The 15,534-nt window shown below is 43.0% G+C and overlaps 1 protein-coding gene across 1 annotated transcript in view; it reads right to left on the bottom strand.

Moving 5' to 3' along the window:
- Nucleotides 1-15,534, bottom strand: part of abcb6a (ATP-binding cassette, sub-family B (MDR/TAP), member 6a) — a 254,471-nt gene that overhangs the window by 120,046 nt on the left and 118,891 nt on the right. The window contains exons 10-13 of the mRNA XM_060828218.1: nt 14,253-14,378; nt 13,353-13,429; nt 7,098-7,161; nt 4,082-4,167 (exon numbers count right to left, since the gene is read on the bottom strand). Coding sequence (XP_060684201.1) covers nt 4,082-4,167; nt 7,098-7,161; nt 13,353-13,429; nt 14,253-14,378 — 353 coding nt within the window. The remainder of the gene's footprint in view (nt 1-4,081; nt 4,168-7,097; nt 7,162-13,352; nt 13,430-14,252; nt 14,379-15,534) is intronic.

Below are 15,534 nucleotides of genomic sequence, written 5' to 3'. Positions count from 1 at the left end.
CCTTTTGGATGGTATAGTTGTGGGTGACAGAGATGGTGTCTGAGAAGCCTTAGTGAGTACAGTGCATTGGTGATAAAGGGAGTGAATTTGGATGGAACTGCTTTTTCTTGGATGGTGATAACCTTCTTGATGCACCTTTCCAGGCAAAAGAAGCATATTCTATCACACTTATGGCCTGTGCCTTGTACCATCCCCTGAACCTGATGGACTGAATCCTAAGAAGTCAAAGGAAGTAGCTACAGTGGATGCACTGATGATAACCTTCCAAGAATCCATTGATTCTGGAAAAGTCCAAAAGCACTAGAAAACTGTCCATATAACATCTGTATTCAAAGGAGAGGGAGGTCGAGTAAAGGTAACTGTAGGCTTGTTAGCTTAAAAATTATTATTGGGAAAACTTTAGAGTCAACTCTAAAGGAGGCAATAGCAGAGCACTTAGAAATACATAGTATAATTAAGTAGAATCAGCACAGCTTCAAGAAGGGGAAATTTATTACAGTTCTTTGAGGAGGTAACATTGAAGTTAGATAAAGGGCAATCAATGAATGTAATATATTTGGATTTTCAAAAAGCATTCAATAAGATATCACACATAAGGCAACTTTGAGGATCAGAGCCAATGGTGTCAGGGTAGTATATGAGCATTGATAGAGGATTGACTAACTAATAAAAGGCAAAGAGTTGGAACAAAGGAAACACTTTTACGGTGGCAATAGTGGAGTGCCAGAGGAATCAGTGCTGGGGCTACAATTATTTACAAAGAAGCTTCAGTGTGTTTCGGAAATGTTAAAGAAGTGGGCAAATACATGGCAGGTGAAATAAAAGGTAAAGTTGCCACAGACCATACGAGTGCTTTGTCAATGCAGAGACACGACTGGTGATTGTTTTTACCTAACCTGAGAGTTACCGTATCTTAGGTGTTGGGAGAGGTTAAGGAGGAGAGTCCTTCTTGGTATGGGAATTTAATCCATGGTTGTTGGCATCACTTTGCTCTGCCAACCAGCTGTCCAGCCAACTATGCTAACTGACTCCTAGGTGGTTACAGTATGATGTGTATAAGTGTGAAGTTATCCACTTTGATAGCAGGCAGGCAGATTTTCATCTGAATGACGATAAATTCCGGAAGTGGGTGATGCAACTAGACCTGGGAGCCTTTGTGCACGAGTCACTGCAAGTAAGCACGCAGAAGCAGCGGGTGGTGAAGGAGGCAAATGATAATGTTGGGTTTCATAGTGAAAGCATTCAATGATGGGAGCTGGGATATCTTGCTGCAATTTTACAGGGCACTGGTAAGATCACACCTTGAATACTGCATGCAGTTTTGGTCTCTTTAGCTGAGGAACGATATCCTGGTTATTGAGGGAGTGTATAGTAGAGTATTTACCAGACTGATTCCTGGGACTGCAGGACTGTCATATGGGGAGAGACTGGATTGGTTAGGACAAGTTCACTAGAGTTTAAAAGAATGAGGATGGATCTCACAGAAACCTATTCAATTTTAACAGGATTGAGGAGGGCAGAGTGGTAGATGTGACCTATATGGACTTCAGTAAGGTGTTCGACAAGGTTCCCCATGGGAGACTGATTAGCAAGGTTAGATCTCACTGAATACAGGGAGAACTAGCCATTTGGATAGAGAACTGGCTCAAAGGTAGAAGACAGAGGGTGGTGGTAGAGGGTTCTTTTTCAAAATGGAGGCCTGTGACCAGTGGAGTGCCACAAGGATTGGTGCTGGGTCCTCTACTTTTTGTCATTTACATAAAAGATCTGGATGCAAGCGTAACAGGTATAGTTAGTAAGTTTGCAGATGACACCAAAATTGGAGGTGTGGTGGACAGCAAAGAAGGTTACCTCGGATTACAATGGGATCTTGATCAGATGGGCCAATGAGCTGAGAAGTGGCAGATGGAGTTTAATTCAGATAAATGCAAGGTGCTGCATTTTGGGAAAGCAATCTTAGAAGAACGTATACACTTAATGGTAAGGCAAAAGTGAAGACTTCAGATGCTGCAAGTCAGAGTGTAGATTAGAGTGGTGCTGGAAAAGCACAGCAGGTCAGACAGCATCCGAGGAGCAGAAAAATTGACGTTTCAGGCAAAAACCTGATGAAGGACTTTTGCCCGAAACATGGATTTACCTACTGCATGGTAAGGTCCTAGGGAGTGTTGCTGAACAAAGAGACCTTGGAGCGCAGGTTCATAGCTCCTTGAAAGTGGAGTCACAGGTAGATAGGCAGCATCTCAGGAATAGAGAATTCGACGTTTCGAGCATAAGCCCTTCATCAGGAATAATGATGAAGGAATAATTATTCCTGATGAAGGGCTTATGCTCGAAACGTCGAATTCTCTATTCCTGAGATGCTGCCTAACCTGCTGTGCTTTGACCAGCAACACATTTGCAGCTGTGATCTCCAGCATCTGCAGACCTCATTTTTCACTCACAGGTAGATAGGATAGTAAAGGCGGCGTTTGGTATGCTTTCCTTTACTAGTCAAGAGTATTGAGTACAGGAGTTGAGAGGTCATGTTGCAGTTGCACAGGACATTGGTTAGGCCACTGTTGGAATATTACGTGCAATTCTGGTCTCCTTCCTATCGGAAAAATGTTGTGAAACTTGAAAGGGTTCAGAAAAGATTTATAAGGATGTTGCCAAGGTTGGAGGATTTGAGCTATAGAGAGAGGCTGAACAGGCTGGGGCTGTTTCCCCTGAAGCGCCGGAGGCTGAGGGTGATCTTATAGAGGTTTACAAAATTATGTGAGGCATGGATAGGATAAACAGGCAAAGTCTTTTGGGAGTCCAAAACTAGAGGGCATAGGTTTAGGGTGAGAGGGGAAAGATATAAAAGAGACCTAAGGGGCAACATTTTCATGCAGAGAGTGGTACGTGTATGGAATTAGCTGCCAGAGGAAGTGGTGGAGGCTGGTACAATTGCAACATTTAAGAGGCATTTGGATGGGTATATGAATAGGAAGAGTTTGGAGAGATATGGGCCGGGTGCTGGCAGGTGGGACTAGATTGGGTTGGGATATCTGGCTGGCATGGACGGGTTGGACCGAAGGGTCTGTTTCCATGCTGTACATCTCTATGACTATGAGGATTAGACCGGGTATGTCCAGGAAAGATGTTCTTGATGACCGGGCAGTCCAGAATCTGGAGTCACGGTTTCTGAATAAAGCCTTTCAGAACAGACTAGAAGAAATATCTTCATCCAGACAGTGGTGATCACGTGGAAATCTCTGCCTGAAATTTTGGTTGGGACCAAAACATTGAATGTTTTCAAGAAAGATGCAGATAGCTTGCTTAGGACTAAAGGAATCAAAGAAATAGGGTGAAAGTGGAACAGGGGACAGAGTTGAATGATCAGCCATGAGGAGCTGAATGGCCTACCCCCGCTCCTATACCTTCATTTTTATGTTCAGCAGAGTTTTAATCAAATGAGGGAATGTAGGGTTATAAGAGTAAGGCAGAAAATTGGAATTGAGGTTTTTCAGATCAGCCATGATCTCACTGAGTGACAGGGGAGAGTTGATGAGTCCAATGGGCTAATTCTGCTCTTATGCCTTTGGTGTACTGGCATTGATTCGACAATCAAGTGATGAGTTTGACACTGCAGAATCCCTAGCTTCTGACTTTCTGTTCTACCGTACAATATCTGCAGTTTAGCTCCTGGTCAAGTGTAACACCCAAGAAGTTGATAAAAGAGATTCATTGATGGTAATATCATTCAGTGTCAAAAGGTATGGGTTAGATACTCTCCTGTTTGAGATAACTGCCTGTCACTTATGCGACACAACTGATACTTGCCACTTGTCAGCTCAAGCCTGAACACTTTCCAGCTCTTAATACCTATGAACATGAGCTGCTTCATGGTCTGAGGAGCCACAAATGCTATTGAATGTTGTGTAATCATCAGCAGACATTTCCATTTTTGACCTCATGGAGGGGAGGAAATTGATAAAGCAGTGAAGATAGTTGGACAGAGGATACTACCCCAAGGAAATGCTGCTGTGATTTCTTGGGATAGAGATGATTGACCTTAAACAACCAAAACCATCTTCCTTTGTGCATATTATTTACTTACCCATCAACATAGCTAAAATAAACTTCATCAAACTCCACCTTTCCAACTTTGAAAATAAGATCTGCTGCATTGATGTCATCAGTAATCTGAAAATATAGAATGATCATCTTCAGTGTATTTATTTATACATGACAAAGTGATTCGCTCTCTCACTGTTCCCTGTACACAACAACATCTGTACTTCTTCAGGAGGCGAAGGAAATTTGGCACGTCGTAAGGACTCTTACCAATTTTTATAGATATACCGGAGGAAGCATTGTATCTGGATGTATCACTGCAGGGTATCGCAATTGCTCTTCCTAGGACTGGAAGAAACTAGAGACTCGTGAACACAGCCCAGTCCATCACACAAACCAACCATCCATCTATTGACTCCAACGGTCCTTCCCACTGCCTCAGGAAAGCAATATCAATATAATCAAAGACCCCTCCTACCCAGTTATGCTCTTTTCCGCCTTCTTCCGTTTGGCAGAAGATATAAACATTTGAATACACCTATAAACAGATTCAAAAACAGCTTCTCAAATGTTAATTCTGATCCCTCTCTGCACCTTTTCTGTGGCTGTAACACTGTATTCTGCACTATGTTCTGTTAGCCTGATGTACTTCGTATGGTATGATTTGTCTGTATAGCATGCAAAACAAAACTTTCCCCTGTACCTCGGTACATGTGACAACAATAAATCAGTCTCAAACTTGCCTCCTGACAGGTTTAAACAAAGATTTCTCAACTGCTTCTCGATTTAAAGTGCCTGAGTTAACGGTGTAGGGGAAGGGGCAGATGGACTGGCGAGCAACAGTTTTTTTTCCTTATGGGTGACCTTACAAAGGTCTTTATAACTTATGATGGAGGCTTCATGATATAAGGTAATCACTAATAAATCCAATGAGGTCTTCAGGAGATCCTACTTTATCCAAAGTAGCGAGAATGTGAACATTGGGATGACACACACAGACTGCATGCATTATAGAAACCTGACAGTGTGGAAGCAGGCCATTTAGCCCATTAAGACCACTGTGACCCTCTGAACAGCATTCCACCCAGAGCCAGCACATCCCTGTTACCCTGATACAGTGAAAGGGGTTGATTTGCAGGCTTTACAGGCAGATCATACCATACATGGTTAATCCATCTAGTCTGCACATCCCTGGGCATTATTGGGCAATTTAGTATGGTCAATCCACCTAACCTGTACATATTCGAACTGTTAGAGGAGACCAGAGCACCCGGAGGAAACCCACACAGACACGGGGAGAATGTGCAAACTCCACAGTCATCTGAGGATGGAATCGAACCTAGGTCCCTGGTGCTGTGAGGCAGCAGTGCTAACCACTGAGCCACCGTGCCACTCCCATGAAGTCTCATGCCAGGCATAAATGCTGCTATGGAGATGGGAGCCTTCTTCAGATCTGCTCAGGTATCATGGCAGAACCCTGGAGGTTCCAGATCATAGAACCATAGCATCCCAACAGTATGGTAAGAGGCCATTTGGTCCATTGAGTCTACACCAGCCCTCCGAAGAGTATACCACCCAGACCCAGCTCTACTTTACAGAAATGGCACACTGATAGAGTTGGGTACATAGCTTGAACTGAATGTCAGTTGAATGTTTGAATATCAAATGAATGACTTGGATGAAAATGTAGATACTCTGATCAGTAAGTTTGCAGACAACATGAAAAATGGTGACATTGTGGGTAACGAGGAAAGTTATCAAAGGATACAGCAGGATAGTCGAGCAGAGAAATTAGTTTAATCCAGACAAGTGTGAGGCATTGCATCGCAAGGTCAAATGCAAGAGGATAGTATATAATAAATGGCAGAACCCTGAGGAGCACTGATGGAGAGAAAGATTTCTGCAAGATAGCTTCCTGAAAGTGGCAACACAGGCGGGCAAGGTGATAAATTCAGCATAAGGCATGCTTACTTTCATTGGACAGGGCAATAAGTATAAAAGTTGACAACTCATGTTGAAGCTGTATAAAACAACTGTCCTTAGGTCACATTTGGAGTACTGTGTTTAGTTCTGGTCGCCACACTATAGGAAAGATGTGGAGGCTTTGGCGAGAGTGCAAATGTAGTTTATCATGCTGTTGCCTTGATTGGAGTGTATTAGCTAGAAGGCGAGGTTGGACAAACTTGGATTGTTCGCGCTAGAGCACTGGAGGCTTAAGGGTAACCTAATATAAGTGTATAAAATTGTGAGAGGTATTGATAGCGTGGATAGTCGGAGTCTTTTACCCAGGGTGGAGATGTTAAATATTAGGGGGCGTAGGTTTAAAGTGTGAGGAGGAAAGTGTAATGAAGATGTGCAAGGCAAGGTTTTTATTTACGCAGATGGTGGTAATGCCTGGAATGTGCTGCCAGGGAGATGGTGGAAGCAAATAATGAAAGCAATGTTTAATAGGCATTTAGACAGACCCATATTATGGCTAGTTGATGTTCATGTATCCTGGTGGCTAGTTTTCTGCCTGTTATTACAGTTCTTGCACGGTATTTTGTAAATGACATTAGTTTTGCTTGTTGTCTGTATGGGGTCTTTCAAGTTCATTAGCTGCTGTTTTCGTGTGTTGGTGGGTTTGTGGCTACCATGATGCTAATGGGTCTGAGTAGTCTAATTTGGAGTAAATGTGAGTGACATCACTTTTCAAGATGCTTTACTGGAGTATATGACATAGCATTGATCGATTGAAAGAACAACTGGTCACCAAAGACTTGGTGAGGCAGGCAGGTTTAAGTACGTTCGTCAATGTTAAACAGGTGACAACATATGAGGGGGGGGATTCTAAAGCTGAGAACTTAGGTAGCTGAAGGCCACACAACTTCATTGATGGAGTGGCAGAAGCTGCAGATGACAAAGGAGCCAGAACTTAATAAGTACAGTTACTTTCCAAATGTCTCCTTTTCCTGGAATGCCAATTTCCCCACTCCATCTGTTCTGGTCCTCTGTTATTACTCTGTTGCATTGTCACAAGACAAATTATTATTTATTTTAAAGAAAAGCAAGCCACCTACCTCCTGTTCCTCACGGAAGAGATCAAACATGTTCTCCATGTCTATAAATGAACTCTGGATCATCCTGGTGGACAGAGGGGAGAGGAGATTAGACATCTGTAATTAATGCTACAGGGAGATGGCAGCATAATGGCATTGTCACTGGACTAGTGATCCGGAGACCCAATGATCTGTGAATATGGGTTTGAATCTGACTTTGACAGCAAGTGAAATCTGAATCAATGAAAATCTGGAATTGAAAGCTAGCTTCATGGCAACCATGTAATCACTGCCTATTGTCATAAAAACTCATCTGATTCACTGAAGTCCTTTAAGGAAGGAAATCAGCTATCCTTACCTGGTCTGGCTTACCTGTGACTCTAGACCCTCACCAATAAAGCTGACTCTTTACTGCCCTCTCAAATGGCATTAACTGGTCAATTCTAGTGCAATTAGAGATGGCAATAAATATCAGCACAGAAGCTCAGGTAACTCAAATACTTGCTCATGTCTCAAACTGATTAGAACTTACAAAACCTCCTAAAGATTAAGGTGAAAAAAGATATGGAACCTTTGAGAAAAGTTATGGTCATATCCCTGCAAAAATCGCTTCAACAGAAGAGTCAAGGACCAGTCGTCCCATTAGCATGGGGACCACAAGACTATAAGGAACAAGAACAGACTGTTCAGTCCATTGAGATTTGAAAGGATTCAATATTGATTTTCAGACCTAATGAATTGTCTTCTACAATAAGTCCACTCTATTCATATCTTAGGCAGAAGGTCACTTTAACTTCTGTGATTATCAGCATAGTCCAAATTTGTCACAGTGAGCAACTGAATTGGATAAATGAAGGAAGTCCCAAGATGCCCCTTAAGAAAGAAACATTTGCCTTTCTAGCCACACTAAGAATAACTTTGAAATTATTGGAGTATAATAAGAATCCCTCTGGTTAACTAATGATCTTCAGAGAATAAAATCTGTAATCTGTTTTTGTCAGGTTCACATGTGACTTCTGACTCAATATAGTTGACTCTTAATTGCCCCCTAAAATTGCCTAGTAAGCCACTCCGTTTTACCAGCCAATATAGTGAAGTTGAAACACATGAAAACAGGTTCAACCATATACCAGAGACCTAGCTATTGAAAGCAATAATGTGTATCCAACCTGGATGACCTTGTAAAGCCTTTATTAACAAGGCTCTTATCCTCCTTATTGACAATTTGGTATCTGGACCAAAATTAGAGTCAGCTGTCCTAGACTAGGCAAGCCACAGTCAGCTGCAATCATATTCACCCAATAATACCTTATAGCTAACAGCCTAGACACCTCAACAACTTACCTCAATCTGCCCTGTCCCATCAGCAGGAAAGATTCATCAAAGGTGATGAATCAGTCACACACAGAGAGGAAACAGAGAGGACCTAGCAGCATTCTACATTGACTTCAGGCACAATGCAATCTCAGGTCATCAGCGTAAACGTGAACAAGGAAACCGGATTAGCTCATACAGCCTCATTCTCGGCTGATGACTGGTACTCCTCTATATTGAATGCCACTTAGAAAGGGCACAGAATATACTCCGAATGGGGGACATTGATATCCATTGCCAAGAATGGTTTGGTAGCGCCATTACTAATAAGAATCCTGAAGGATAAATCTGCCAGACTGGACTGGCAGCAAGTGGTGATGGAACAACAAAAGCTTCACCACTAACAAGTCCAGGTTAATAGAAATCATGGACTAGATTTATGTACTTCACAAGAAACCACTTTTTTTCCCAAAGGAATAAGCGTTATGTCAGGCAAAAAAAACTTATAATTCTCTAATTTAAATTCTTACACACAGACAGACAGAACAGACAAACATAGATGTTGTAGGTGGAAGGAAAAAAAAGGGAACACAGTTAAGTTGCACCAGTTCACAGGATTGATCGACGTGCCCTTTATTTCGAGTCCTTCTGATCTCCAATCTTCTTCTTTCCCACTGTTTTCAATTCTTTACTCCAGGCACAGGGCAGTTAGCATACAAGTTGTTCAGTCTCTGTCACCAGTTGGAGGAGGAGGAAGCCAATAGGCAAATGGTGAGTGAAATATAGCCGGCTACATTCCAATTCTTCATTACTCCTCTGCAAGGCGAGAGAAGATGCTGTCCTTTTAGAGATAGCCTGTATCAAACCTGAAATGTTAACTTTGTTTCTCTCTTCTCTCCTCCACCGCATCTCCTCCACTTCTCGCTCCTCCGCCCTTGAGCCCCGTTCCTCCAACCGCCACCAAGACAGAACCCCATTGGTTCTCACCTACCACCCCACCAACCTCCGCATACAACGTATCATCCGCCGTCATTTCCGCCACCTCCAAACGGACCCCACCACCAAGGATATATTTCCCTCCCCTATCAGCGTTCCGCAAGGACCACTCCCTTCGTGACTCCCTCGTCAGATCCACACCCCCCATCAACCCAACCTCCACCCCCGGCACCTTCCCCTGCAACCGCAGGAAATGTAAAACTTGCGCATACACCTCCACACTCACTTCCCTCCAAGGCCCCAAGGGATCCTTCCATATCCGCCACAAGTTCATCTGTACCTCCACACACATCATCTATTGCATCTGCTGCACCCGATGTGGCCTCTTCTATATTGGGGAGACAGGCCGCTTACTTGCGGAACGCTTCAGAGAACACCTCCGGGCCGCCCGGACCAACCAACCCAACCACCCCGTAGCTCAACACTTTAACTCTCCCTCCCACTCCACCGAGGACATGCAGGTCCTTGGACTCCTCCACCGGTAGAACATAACAACACGACGGCTGGAGGAGGAGCGCCTCATCTTCCGCCTGGGAACCCTCCAACCATAAGGTATGAATTCAGATTTCTCCAGTTTCCTCATTTCCCCTCCCCCCACCTTGTCTCAGTCGGTTCCCTCAACTCAGCACCGCCCTCCTAACCTGCAATCTTCTTCCTGACCTCTCCGCCCCACCCCACTCTGGCCTATCACCCTCACCTTGACCTCCTTCCACCTATCCCACCTCCATCGCCCCTCCCCCAAGTCCCTCCTCCCTACCTTTTATCTTAGCCTGCTTGGCTACTCTCTCTCATTCCTGATGAAGGGCTTATGCTCGAAACGTCAAATTCTCTATTCCTGAGATGCTGCCTGACCTGCTGTGCTTTAACCAGCAACACATTTGCAGTTTCTCTCTTCACAGATGTTGCCAGACTCGGGTTTCTTCAGCAATTTTTAAAACATTTCTGATTTCTAGCATCCGCAGTGTATTGCTTTTGTTTTAGTAACTGTGTGGTGTTTTACTGTTATTTTATTGGTAGTGGGGATACCACAACAAGACCACAGGACTCCAGATGTTCAATTGTATCATTCTTGCCACATGTTGTGGTTTGACACATTAATGTGAACAGAAACACTTCTTTAAAAGCTTAAGGCTGAAATGAACTGAAGCATCTGGGGATGGGTCATAATGGTACAGGCTCAGCAGGTTGGGGATTCACATCAATAAAGAAGTTAAGTGTCTAACCGAGACTGCTTTTGCCCAGTGTCGTGAAGCAGTATGAGTTAGCATTCTTCATGGGCAGGTCATCAATTAAATCCCTCCCTGCCTCTTCTGATATTTCTAGTGGATTGTGAAGATCCTAAGGTACTATCAGAAGAACAGCAGAAAGTTCTCATGTCATGACCAACATTCCCCATCAATTAAACAAATGATAACATGGTCAACTGCCACAGCGTTTTGAAGATTTTCCATGTATGTGGAATGATACGGGTATTCAAGATTTGATAAGATCATAAGACACAAGAGGAGAAGTAATCCCATTGATTTTATTCCACCATGGCATCTAATAAACCACTCACACTCCTGCCATTTCCAACACTAACTAAAACCCTATTTGTCTGATAAAGCACTACAACAAAGCAAGTCAAACAGTCACTGAACATGAAATGTTAACTCTGCTTTCTCTCCACAGATGGTGCCAGACCTGCTGAGTTTCTTCTTTAATTTCTGTCTTTTTTTGAGGTCGGCGGAAAAATTGGACCAAGGCTGGTTACTGAATATCATGAGGTAAGCAGGATGTTTCTCTTTTCCCTCTCGACAGTACTGACTTCAGTTAGGATATGGATGTGTTCTTGATCCTCTCCTTAACTTCAGCACTCTACCTGATGATCCTTCTTTCTATAATAGTGCATTCACTGGCTAACATTGGCCAGAGACTCTAGGGTAAGAGCACAGAACAATACACTGCAAGAACAGGGCCTTCAGCCCATCGAGACTGTACCAACACATGATACCTTTCTAACCGAAGAACCTAGAGCTTCTATGTGGTCCATATCTCTCCATTCCCTGCCCCTATATATACCTATCAAAATAAGGTTATTATTACACCCACCTCCACCATCACCTTTGGCAGTGCATTCCAGACACTTACTATCCTCTGTGTAAGAAAGACTGGTCTCTCACATTTTTTTTAAAGTGTACTCTCTGTAACATTAAATCTATCTCTCCTAGTAATTGGCATTGCTAGCCTGGGAAAAAAATGACTTCGACTATCCCTGCTTCTCACAATTTTATAAACATCCAACAGGTTGCTCCTTATCTTTCAATGTTCAAATGAAAAATACATCAAATTTATCCAATCTCTCCTTATAGCTGATACCCTCCAAGACAGAAACATCATGGTAAACTGTCTCTGTGCCCTCTCCAAAGTCTCCACATTGTTCTGGTAGTGTGGCAAACAGAACAGTACACAATATTCCAAATGTGGCTGAACTAAAGTACTAAATAAGTACAACATAGAATGCACAAATTGGCAAGTTATGCCCCAAATGAGGAAGGCAAGCATGCCATATGCCTTCTTGATTACCTTATCCACTTGTGTTGCCAGTTTCAGGGAACTGTGGACCTACATACCGAGACCTCTCTGCATTTTGATGCTATTGAGGCTTCTTTGTCCTTGAGTGGGCCTACTCTTACCCTAGCCACACTCTTGCTCCTTTTCCATGTATAAAATGTTAACTGTGATATTGAAGTTGTTTCATGGAAGGCGATGGCCTAATGTTCTTATTACCAGACTCATAATCCAGACTCAAAGGGAACATTTTGAGAGCCAGGCTTGAACCCCACCGTGGCAGATGGCGCAATTTCAATTTAAAAATCTGGAATTAAAAGTCTAATGGTGACTATGAAACCATCATCAATTATTGGAAAAATGCATTGAGTTCACTGATGTCTTTTAGGGAAGCAACATTCATACAAACATCGAAGCAGTCCATGTTCAAATGCAACAGGATCTGAACAATATCCAGCCTTGGGCTGACAAATGGCAAGTAACAATCACACCACACAATGTCAGGCAATGATCATCTCCAATAAGAGACAATCTAACCACCACTCTTTGATATTCAATGGCATTGTCATCACTACATTCTGCACTCTCAACATTGATGAAATACTGGACTCATCACATAAATACAGAAACAGCCAAAATTAAAGGGTTTTTAAAAAAGTGTAACATGCACACTATTGCCTACAGCAAAGAAATACATGGTGTTGAGATATTTGGAGTATGACAATGCAAAGCACTATAAGAGGGGTACAGTCAGGGAACACACAACAGTAAGAAACTATTACACTGAAGGCAACTGTTGGAATATTGCATGCAATTCTGGTCTCCTTCCTATCGGAAAGATGTTGTGAAACTTGAAAGGGTTCAGAAAAGATTTACAAGAATGTTGCCAGGGTTGGAGGATTTGAGCTATAGGGAGGGGTTAAACAGGCTGGGGCTGTTTTCTCTGGCGTATCATAGGCTGAGGGGTGACCTTATAGAGGTTTACAAAATTATGAGGGGCATGGATAGGATAAATAGACAAAGTCTTTTCCCTGGGTTTGGGGAGTCCAGAACTAGAGGGCATAGGTTTAGAGGGAGAGGGGAAAGATACAAAAGAGACCGATGGGGCAACTTTTTCACACAAAGGGTGGTACGTGAATGGAATGAGCTGCCAGAGGATGTGGTGGAGGCCGGTACAATTGCAACATTTCAGAGGCATTTGGATGGGTAGATGAATAGGAAGGGTTTGGAGGGATATGGGCCGGGTGCTGGCAGGTGGGACTAGATTGGGTTGGGATATCTGGTCGGCATGGACGGGTTGGACCAAAGGGTTTGTTTCCATGTTGTACATCTCTATGACTCTAGGACTCTAAATGGGTGGCAGTTGGAGAAAATTAGCACAAAAGGAGGAAAACAGCAATATCCAAGGTCACGAACCTGTAGTATGTCCCAAACCAATTGAGCGGAGTGTAAAGCTGAATAATGTAAGTTCCAAACAGGACAAAATCACCAACCTATGCAGAAAAACAAGAACATTCAATTAGAATACTCAGAATATACAGTAAACGGAAGAGCCTTGGGAAAAGTTGATGAGCAGAGAGATCTGGGAGTACAGGTCCATTGTACTCTGAAGGTGGCTGCACAGGTGGATCGAGTGGTCAAGACGACATATGGAATGCTTGCTTTCATTGGACGGGGTTTTGAGTATAAGAGCTGGCAGGTCATGTTAACATTGTACAAGACTTTGGTTCAGCCGCATTTAGAACACTGTGTACAGTTCTGGTCACCACATTACCAAAAGGATGTGGATGCTTTGGACAGGGTGCAGAGAAGGTTTACGAGGATATTGCCTGGTATGGAAGGTGCTAGCTATGAAGAGAAGTTGAGTGGGTTAGGTTTGTTTTCATTAGAAAAAAGGAGATTGAGGTCTACAAAATCATGAAGGGCATAGACAGGGTAGATAGAGATAAGCTTTTTCCCAGGGTGAGGGATTCAATAATGAGAGGTCACATGTTCAAGGTGACAGGTGAAAAGTTTAAAGGTGGATACACGCGGCAAGTACAAGAGGGTGGTAGGTGCCTAGAACGCGTTGCCAGCAGAGGTAGTAGAGGCAGGCACGGTAGATTCATTTCATGTGCGTCTGGACAGATACATGAGTAGGTGGGGAGCAGAGGGATACAGATGCTTAGGAATTGGGCGTTGGGTTTAGGCAGTGGGTTTGGATTGGCTCAAGCTTGTAGAGCCGAAGGGCTTGTTCCTGGGTTATAAATTTTCTTTGTTCTTTGTAATATTGGAGATAATTGCAACATTCACCCAAGAAAGTAAGATGCCACTGACCTGAAGCTTTTTCTCCGTGACAAAGTAAGCACTGAGGAGTGACCCAGCCAGCAACCCAAGGCCAATGATCAGGTTCTGTGTTTGGTTCAGAAGGGCCAGGCTGGCACTTGTTTTCCATTCTGCCACCTTAATTAAAATATCAAGAAGCAGTAACAGATTCAGATCCAGGAGCAAATGTGAATGAAGGAAACATATCAAATCTGGATGAAAGGTCAGTGATCTGAAACAAGAACTGTTTCTCTCTCCACAGATGTTACCTGACATGATGAGAGCTTCTATATGTTTGTCTGAATATTGCCAACGCTCAAATTCACAATGGGTTTGGCCTGGCCCACCAAAAAGCTGGTTTTACACCAAAGCGCATCCACACTTGACCCCACTGTGCAGACCAATACCCCCAAAATCAGTTCATGTCGGTATTTTATTGTCCCGACAGGGTAGGGTTTGACCTCTGGGAATATATATTTACATTTTAGAACATCAGAAAAAATTGGAAACAATGGAACAGTTTTAGTATTTTGTGGATTGAAAAGGTTTCAGTGAGATTATACCAAGGACAAAAATCAATAATTTAATGTGAGCTATAGCCACCTGCTGCTTCCAGAAAAAACAACTGACCTTATAGAAGGCACGCAAAGCTTCTTTTACAAAGGTGATTATGGTGCTTAATGACTGGAAGGCCCAATTTGAAAAGACAAAAGGAACTTCTATGTGAATAGTTGCCGAACAACCTTTTCTGGATTTAGTGTTCTGTGCTACAGATCTAAGTGATTTAGTAGGAAGATCTCTCAGAAGCTGAAAATATCTCTCATGAAACTCTTTTCTCAATAAAAGCTCCTGAGAACCTGATAAAGTTTCCAAATACCAGAACCTCTGACCATCTTGAAAAACCTTGACTGTTAGACTGTGACCAATTTCCAAAACCCAGATCCGTTAGTCTCCATTAGTCTATGGCTGTCAGCAATTCGAACTTTGTCACAGAAAACCCAGTGGACCATGAGAAGCCATCACATTTTATTGTTTCCTGAGTCCTGGCCATTTTGGTGACTGAATCAACACATTGATACTGCAACTGACGGGCTATTGTGGTTTGATTACCAGTGCACAGATGAGCTCATTGAATACACTCAACACACAAGAGATATTTGATCTACAAGACAGTCATGAATTATGGTAGGATGGATAGGAAAGTGGAGCTAAGGGCCTAACCAGATCAGCCATGAACTTTCTGAATGATGGAATAAGATTGGTGAGCTGAATAGTCCTATACTCATGCTCCTAT

The sequence above is a fragment of the Hemiscyllium ocellatum genome, chromosome 7, assembly GCF_020745735.1.
Source record: "Hemiscyllium ocellatum isolate sHemOce1 chromosome 7, sHemOce1.pat.X.cur, whole genome shotgun sequence".
NCBI classification, from domain to species: Eukaryota; Metazoa; Chordata; class Chondrichthyes; order Orectolobiformes; family Hemiscylliidae; genus Hemiscyllium; species Hemiscyllium ocellatum.
The sequence above is the reverse complement of the archived record's forward strand: the minus strand, read 5'-3'. Positions and strand labels throughout refer to the sequence as shown.